The sequence below is a fragment of the Gossypium hirsutum genome, chromosome A05, assembly GCF_007990345.1.
Source record: "Gossypium hirsutum isolate 1008001.06 chromosome A05, Gossypium_hirsutum_v2.1, whole genome shotgun sequence".
NCBI classification, from domain to species: domain Eukaryota; kingdom Viridiplantae; phylum Streptophyta; class Magnoliopsida; order Malvales; family Malvaceae; genus Gossypium; species Gossypium hirsutum.
The window spans coordinates 105,284,479-105,293,209 of NC_053428.1; the positions used below are offsets into that span (position 1 = coordinate 105,284,479).

General features: G+C 39.3%; 1 protein-coding gene across 1 annotated transcript; it reads left to right on the forward strand.

Moving 5' to 3' along the window:
• The first annotated feature begins 4,816 nt into the window (after nucleotides 1–4,816).
• LOC107894412 (uncharacterized) lies at nucleotides 4,817–8,456 on the forward strand. Its single transcript, XM_041112043.1, has 5 exons — nucleotides 4,817–6,088; nucleotides 6,251–6,649; nucleotides 6,740–6,958; nucleotides 7,106–7,852; nucleotides 8,439–8,456. The coding sequence occupies exons 1-5, from the start codon at nucleotides 4,817–4,819 to the stop codon at nucleotides 8,454–8,456; spliced, it is 2,655 nt and encodes an 884-aa protein (XP_040967977.1).
• Nucleotides 8,457–8,731: the final 275 nt, after the last annotated feature.

Consider the following 8,731-nt stretch of genomic DNA (forward strand, 5'->3'; position numbering starts at 1 on the left):
CCAACCTTAACCCAACCAAACCCAACCTAATCCCAACCCAAACACAAAAAAATAAATAAATAAATAAAAACCTTGGCCACCTACTCCACCACCTTTGTTGGCCACCCACCTTAGCCACCAACTCCACCACCCTTGGCCACCTAAACCACCCCAACCACTCCACTTGTAAAATTTGGCTATAAAAGCCATTCAAGACTTTGTTTTAGGGGGGTTTTTGGTTTTTTGGAGAAGGATTGTTCTTTGTTTTGGAGGAGGTTTTTTTTTTTTGGGTTTTTTTGTAAAAAAAGGTTATTTTTGTTTCTTGGAAAGGCTAGTTTTTGGAGATTAATCAAAGATCAAAGCAAAAGAGGTTTCTTTTGTCTATTCTTATCTTTAGTTCTTTGTTTGTTTATTGTTTTCCTTTCAATTTTATTTTGTTTTTTTATACGAAAGTAAAATAAAAGTAAAAGCTTACCCATATTTTCATTATCGAAAAAGGTTTTTTTGAGGTCCGGCGCCGTGTACGGTGGCGCCGATGGCGGCCGTGGGGTCCATGACCGAAGCAAAGCCGGACCAACGGCCGGATTTAGAAAGAGGGAGAAAGAGAGTTGAGAGCTTTGTTTATTATTTATTATTTTTACTATTATTTATATTATTATTATTTCTCATGTATATATTATTTTTATATTATTATTATATTATATATGCCCTCTCCATATTTATTTATATTATTACTATCATTATTGTTACTTTTATTATTTTTTATTTCTAACTACTATTATTATATATATGTATTATTGTTTGTATTATTATTATTATCACCCCTATTGTTATTACTTTACTTTTGTATTCTAATATATTATTAATATTACTTATATTTTTATTATTTTTGCTATCACTATTACTATTATATATTAGTGTATATTTTTATGTATATATATATTTTATATATAGTATTATTTTTTATTACTTTAATTTAATATTTTATTATATTTGCTTTTTGTATTTCTATATTTATTATTATTATATAGTAGTGTGTATTTCTATTATATACATATATATATACATTTATATATAGTATTATTGTTTACTTTACTTTAATATTATTCTTATTATCATTATATCCAACCCAATAATAATTCTTTCATAAAAGTAATATTCCGTATTTGGTAATTCGAGACAATCGTGCCCTAACTTATTGGGTTTCGATTTTTCTCCTTTAACCTAAATAACGGAATACTCTTTTAAATCGTGACATGAGTTTTGAAAAATGCTTATTCTCGGAGATACGAGGTGTTGTTCCCTAACTTACTGGGTATGGCATTTCGTTACCTCGAAATAAGATTTTTGCAAGTAAAGGCAATATTCGGTGTTTGGGAATTCGAGGAAACGTGCCCTAACTTACTGGGTTTCGATTTTCCTCGTTCACCTTAACTAACTGAATAACCTTTTGAAATACACGAATTTTTATATAAAAGGCAAGCTCGTTCTCGAAAATTCAAGATGTCGTGTCCTAACTTACTGGATGTGACATTTATATTGTGAGACGAGAAGGTCCTTAACATTTGAGCATTTTCTTTACAAAGAGGGATCGTATTTTAAATTCTTTCAAGTTTTCAAATTTTCGACACTAAGACACTAATTAATCAACTAGGTACCAATTTTGGGCGTATCGAGGGTGCTAATCCTTCCTCGTGCGTAACCGACTCCCGAACTCATTTTTCTGAATTTCGTAGACCAAAATCGTTGTTTTAATAAAATTAAATCATTTATTAAAAACAACCACCTTTTGAGGTGACCCAATCACACCTCGTCAAAAAAGGATTGGTGGCGACTCCCGTTTTCATTCTTTTTTTCAAAATCCAAGTCGACCCCGTTTTCATCCAAAAAATGGTGTCAACAGCTTGGCGACTCCACTGGGGACTTTTTCAAAATAAGTGAGTCAAGCCACGAGTTGATTATTTTTGTCTTTTTGTCGAAAGTTGAAAATTTGATTTAAATATACGATCTTCTCATTGCATTTCATTTGTTTTGAGCTATAGTTTTCATCATGTTTCGTATTTTAAACTTTTATATCTTTGCATTGCATTGCATGACCGTTGGTCACACCTTTTAAGTGGGAGTGAGAAGCTACTCCTTCGTGAGGTTTTCACCTCCGTGCAGGATAGTGGATCGCTTTCGGGATACATCCGTACCTATGTCTTCGTGAGATTTTCATCTCCGTGCAGCCATAGGGAAATGTATTCCCCTGAACCGAACTCGGTCTATATGAGCCTATAATGGGTGAAGATCGAGGAATCTGCTGGTTCGGGTACCTTTGCTTTAGAACCAAACCCCATGTAGTAAACCTTAGGAACTCACCTTAAGTAGAACTACACCAAACCCTAGTAGATACCCTGATGTGCTTTTATTCTTTTTGAATTGTCTTGGATTATATGTTTATATCTGGTACTGATATTTGTTGTTTTACTTTGGATGCATGACATTTCAACTGCATGGCATTTCATTATTTCAAGGCGTTGGTTCATATTCGGTTTCTAGAAAGAAAGCTTATCATGGAAAGAAGGTTTCTTGATAAGGTGGAAGATAATGCGGCAGTCCGAATTTGGTCGGAAACGACACAGCAAGAGAAAGGGGATAGTTTGGCTGAAGGATATATATCAGAGCTATGGGACTTTACCCGCATCAGCATAACCCAGAACGATTTACAAGAGTTGAAAGGAATTTGGGACCATTGGGACGAGGAGGCCAGACAGTTGTTTTATTCCCATTACGGGGACTTGCCGTACCTGCTAGATATGAAGGTAGATAAGCACCTATTCCGGGCTCTCGCACAATTTTGGAATCCCGCCTATAGTTGTTTTTCGTTCGGGAAAGTTGACTTGGTGCCTACGATAGAAGAATATATGGCTTTACTTCGGTGTTCAAAGAGTCAAGTCGACAGAATCTACTCAAGAGCCGCAAATGTACCCTTTTTGAGAAGGTTAATGAACATAACAGGCATGAGTGAGCAGTGGGTTACGGCCCGAATTAAACAAAAAGGGGATAACAAGTGCATTTCTTGGAGGAGTTTGAAAGATGTGGCTTTGGTGCACCCGGATATAAAAAAGAGGGTAGATATCTTCGCCCTAAGCATATATGGCTTAGTTATCTTTCCTAGAGCTTTGGGGCATATTGATGAGGCGGTTACTGATTTGTTCGACCGCCTTGATAAAGGAGTTACCCCGGTTCCAGCAATTTTAGCGGAGACATTCAGATCATTGAGTACCTGTCGGCGAGCGGGCGAAGGCAGGTTCATTGGATGTGCACAGTTGTTACTTGCGTGGTTCCACAGTCATTTTTGGAAAGTGGATAAGGTGTCATATCGGGTCTTCTCTGAAAACTATTCGCCGCTAAAGGAGATGATAGCTACACCGAGAAGGGACGACATTTCAATGGAAAAATGGATGGCAATTCTTCAAAACTTGCATGAAGAAGACATTGAATGGAGAGCTCCGTGGTTACTTCCAGACGAAATTTTGTACCGATGCGGTAGTTTTGATTGGGTCCCTTTGCTTGGAATCTGGGGAGCTATTGGCTATGCCCCGTTATTAGTGCTCAGACAGTACAGATCAAGACAGTTTATACCCGCAACCCAGGGGCTGGCCGAGTGTGAATTCTCGTATGGGGGTGATGGCTACAAAAAGAGGATTCGAGAGATATCCAATGCGTGGAATCAGACTCGCCAAATGAAGCGATTAGCTGTAGGACCAATGACAACCCCCGAATATGAAGAATGGAGGGTCAGAAGAATCAATGACAATGTCCCCAAATCAAGCCCCGAAGGCAGTCATTCGATAGAGGAGCACTTACGGGTCATCCCTTCTGAACTAGAAATTTTGAAGCAAGATTTTGAAAGAAGAAATGCAGAGTTGGAAAAACAGATAGAGCAAATGGAGGAAGAAAAAACAAACTTAAGGTTGGATGTAGATGTCCAGAAGCTCGAGATGGAGCGATTAAGAAAAGGAAAAGCTAGGGCTGAAGAAGATCTGGACAGTCTGAAAACAGATTACAAGAAGTTGCGATCATCAATGAGAACCGCCGGGTTGGGAAAGACTTCTGAACAATGGCGCAAGGAAGTTCAAGAAGAAAAGAACAAAGCTGATAGATGGGAAACAGGTTTCAAGAAGTTCAAACCCAGAACGAGACTTTAAAGAAGAGTCTGTCAGAGAATCAGAAAGAAAAAGGGGAACTAGAAAATAGAGTGTCCGAGTTAGAAGAATCTCTCCATCGGCATCGAAATCGAAATTCTGTGATGGAATTAAAAGCAAGCCTAAGTAGAATTGAAGAGATGAAACGAAGAATTGAAGAGTTAGAAGCAGCATTGCGAAGTTGCGAGATGCGGATTGAGCACATGAGATCTAATGAAGATCGTCAAACCGAGCAGTTGCACTACTTTCAGAACCAAGTAAGAGATAGAGATCAAATCATGGGAGAAGCCGTGCTTCAAATCCGAGAGGTGGCTGATCACTTGCAGACGTTAGCAGTACAAGCTGATGTGTTAAGCGTGAAGTACGAATTAGAGTCGAGTCGAGGACAGGAGCTAGCCTCGTTGCTTAGGAGGATTAGAATTTTGAGTTTTAGGGCTAAGTCGTATATGTAATCCACCTTATGTAAAAAAGTTTATTTTCTAGTAAAGTTTTCATAATGAAATTGAACTAGAATTAACGCCTTTTGCATTCATTTCATGCATTGCATTATATGCATTAATGACCATTAAAAGACCCTAACTAAATAAAATTATTTCAGTTAACCTGGAAAACCGTCACTCTTACGGAACTCGAGCGAAGTCAAGAACATGGATCAAAGACTAGAAAAACTTGAGCAGCTCCAAAGAGATATGCAAGATCAGATAGAAGAGCGGTTGGAAAAGATTCAGCGAGAGATGCGAGAATCCCAAGACGACATGATGGCAAAGTTAACGCAACTGTTGAAAGGAGGAAAAGACAAGGGAAAGGACCCTATTGTTAATGTTGAAGAAGGAAATAGTGATGAACCCCTTTACCCTCCAGGCTTTACCCCTCTGCACGCGCATACTCAAGCTGAAATGTATCCACAAAGACCCTCTGTTACAATTAGACCCCAACAATTCCAAACGAGTCCTCCAATCGGAATAAGTAACAATTCCGGAGAGAATCCCACCAATCTCATAGTCCCTGACCTCGATGACGTGGCAGAAGTGGAAAAGACGAAAGTGGATCTGTCAAAGCAATTGGAAGACCGATGTAAATGGCTGGAGGAAAAGTTTAAGGCCATGGAAAGTGCTGATTACCACCGAGGAATGGACGCTAAAGATCTGAGCTTGGTGCCTGATTTAATCCTCCCTCCTAAGTTTAAAATGCCGGAGTTTGAAAAATATGACGGGACAAGTTGTCCCGATGCTCATATCACTATGTTTTGCCGAAGAATGACCGGGTACATCAACAACGAGCAGCTGTTGGTTCACTGTTTTCAGGATAGTTTGATCGGGTCAGCGGCTAGATGGTACAATCAATTGAGTCGAGCTGAAATCCACTCTTGGAAAGATTTGGCGCAGGCCTTTATAAAACAGTACAGACATGTGATGGACATAGCACCCGATCGAATTGTATTGCAAAATATGGAAAAGAAAACTAATGAGAGCTTTCGCCAGTATGCTCGAAGATGGAGGGAGGTAGCAGCACAAGTTCAACCACCACTTTTAGAAAAAGAGATAACCATGCTTTTTATCAATACTTTGAAAGCTCCATTTCTCAATCACATGCTGGGTAGTGCCACCAAAAGCTTTTCAGACATAGTGATGTCTGGAGAAATGATAGAAAATGCCATAAGGAGTGGCAAGATAGAAGCAGGAGAAAGTGCTAAAAGGTCAGCACCGAGAAAGAAGGAGCATGAGATAAACAACACAAGCATGTTTAACAAGGACCATTCTAGATCAATCACGGTGGGACAAGCCAGAGCAACAACCACTAATCAGCAAGGTTCTTCGAGACGGGAGTCCAATTCAAGGCCAAATATAGAAAGACCTCAATTCACACCCATCCCGGTGACGTATAAAGAATTGTATCAGAATTTATTTGATGCACATGTGGTATCTCCATTTTACCTAAAACCCATGCAACCTCCGTACCCCAAATGGTATGACACAAACTCCCAATGCGAGTACCACGCGGGGATTAAGGGGCACTCGATTGAGAACTGCACTGCATTCAAGAAGTTAGTGGAGAAACTTATCAATATGGGGATCGTAAAGATTGGCGACTCATCGGGGCCAAATGTAGCAGAAAATCCGTTGCCCAATCATGACGATAATAGGGTAAACGCGATAAGTGAGAATGAAGGAAGAAGAGTCAAAGCCAACGTGGCAGAGATAAAAACCCCTCTTGGATGGGTTTGGAAACAAATGGTAAAAAGAGGTCTTATCAAGCAAGATTCGATAGAAAGGCCTGAACAAGCAAAGAGATTTTGTGAGTTCCACGCAGAAGAAGATCATGACATCCAGGAATGCACCGAGTTCAGAATCGTGGTGCAAAACTTTATGGATAGCAAAGAAATGGAGTTTTATGAAGAAATCAAAGGGTTAAAAGAGGAAGAAGTTTGTGCTACAGGAGAAGGATCTGCAAGGAGAACCCAAGAGCTTCGTCATCCAGTGGTTATCATTTCAAAGCCAATGAACAAAGAATCTGGAATACAAATAGGGCCAAAAGTTATAATCCAAAAACCTGTATCCTTTCCTTACAAGGATAACAAAAAGGTTCCTTGGAGTTACGATTGCAATGTGACGATTCCAGGAAAAGAGAGCTCGGTAAATGCTTCAGAAAAGAAGGAAGGATTCTATACACGAAGTGGAAAGCGCTATGATCCGGCAGACGCGATAGTGGAATCTGGAAAAGAAAAAGCTTTAGCAGTTGAGCTAGGAAAAACAAAAACAGACGAAATTGAATCGAGTGTCAATCAGCCGGTAACTGAAAATCAAGCCAAAGAATTTCTAAAATTCTTGAAACATAGCGAGTACAGCGTGGTAGAACAATTACATAAGCAACCGGCTCGTATCTCCGTACTTGAGTTGCTTATAAGTTCAGAGATACATCGTAATGCGTTGATTAAGGTGCTAAATGAAACTTATGTCACTAAAGATATCTCGGTGAATAAGTTGGACCGCTTGGTTAATAATATCAATGCCGATAATTTCATCTTTTTTAATGATGATGAAATACCGCCAGGGGGAAGAGGATCTACCAAAGCATTACACATCACTGCTCGTTGCGGGGAGTATATGTTAGCTGGAGTGCTAATTGACAATGGATCAGCCTTGAATGTTTTACCCCTATCTACCTTAAGTAGGTTACCGGTGGATAACTCTCACATGAGATCATGCCAAAATATAGTGAGAGCATTTGATGGTACCGAAAGAAAGGTGATAGGAAGAATAGAAGTACCTCTTTTAATTGGCCCAAATACATACGATGTGGACTTCCTAGTGATGGATATCAAGCCGTCATATAATTGCTTATTAGGAAGACCCTGGATTCATTCGGCAGGGGCGGTGCCTTCATCATTGCACCAGAAGTTAAAATTGGTAATAGAAGGCCGGTTAATTACAATTGACGCCGAGGAAGATATCATTGCATTGGTAACCAATGATACACCATATTTGGGAATAGACGACGAGGCAGTTGAATGTTCTTTTCGATCTTTGGAGTTCGTAAATGCAACCTTTGTCATAGGGGGAAAGAAGATTCCGACGCCCAGCATGTCTAAAGCCACAAGGATGGGATTACAAGCGACAGTTGGGAAAGGAGCTGTGCCTGGAAGAGGACTTGGAAGATGCCTTCAGGGAAGGATGGGGGCACCAGTAGTGAAATACAAACAAGATCGTTTTGGTTTAGGATTTAAACCAAATACCAAACAGAGAAGGAAAGAGTTAGAAAAGAGACAAGATAGAAGGAAGCGCGTTTGAACGGAAAAGAAGTCGACTGGGAACCTATGGCTTTCCCCCACATATCCAGGACATTCATGTCGGGAGGAACTATGTATTCTGAACTGAGGGCTCCAAGAAAGAAGACCGCAGAGGAAATGTTAAGAAACTTAAGCATCAATGCCATATGTGAAGAAGAATTTGAAGGAGGAAGTACGTCAGGCATCTATCCCGTTGAACCTGGGAGTGTTTTAAACAATTGGACTGCGGAAGAAATGCCTGAAGTTTTTAGAGCTTTTCCAGAGTAATATTCAAAACATTAATTGTTCTAAGCCTAGAGAAAATGAAAACTTTTGTGAACTGAAATAGGCTTATATGTGGACATTGTGATTTCAATGAAATATATCTTCGCATTTTGAGTATATATTCTTTTCAAATTCTTTTTTTCATACATTCATGGTCATACTAAATAAGAATCCTTAAATTCATACATTCCCTGTACATTCTTTGATACCTATAACAGGTCCCAAGATATCAATGATATGAGTGACTCTACTATGGACTTAGAAAATCTTTTTGAACGAGATATGTGTCCAGAGGAATCTCAAGATTTTGAAGATAACACAGATTGCAACCTATCTCCGGACTTGTTGAGAATGGTAGAGCAGGAAGAGAAACAGATTCTACCCCACGAAGAGACGATAGAGACAGTGATCTTGGAAGAGGGAAAGGTGTTAAAGATTGGTACCCGCATAGCTGAAGAAGTAAAACAAGACCTCATTGAATTGCTGCGAGAGTTCAAAGATGTCTTCGCAT

Excerpts from the sequence above, each read along its gene's own strand:
- LOC107894412 (XM_041112043.1), top strand. The coding sequence starts at position 4,817 with ATGGATCAAAGACTAGAAAAACTTGAGCAGCTCCAAAGAGATATGCAA. Across the intron at positions 6,650-6,739 it reads AAGAGCTTCGTCATCCAGTG|GATAACAAAAAGGTTCCTTG; the intron begins GTTATCATTTCA and ends TTTCCTTACAAG. Across the intron at positions 6,959-7,105 it reads AATCGAGTGTCAATCAGCCG|GTGCTAAATGAAACTTATGT; the intron begins GTAACTGAAAAT and ends GCGTTGATTAAG.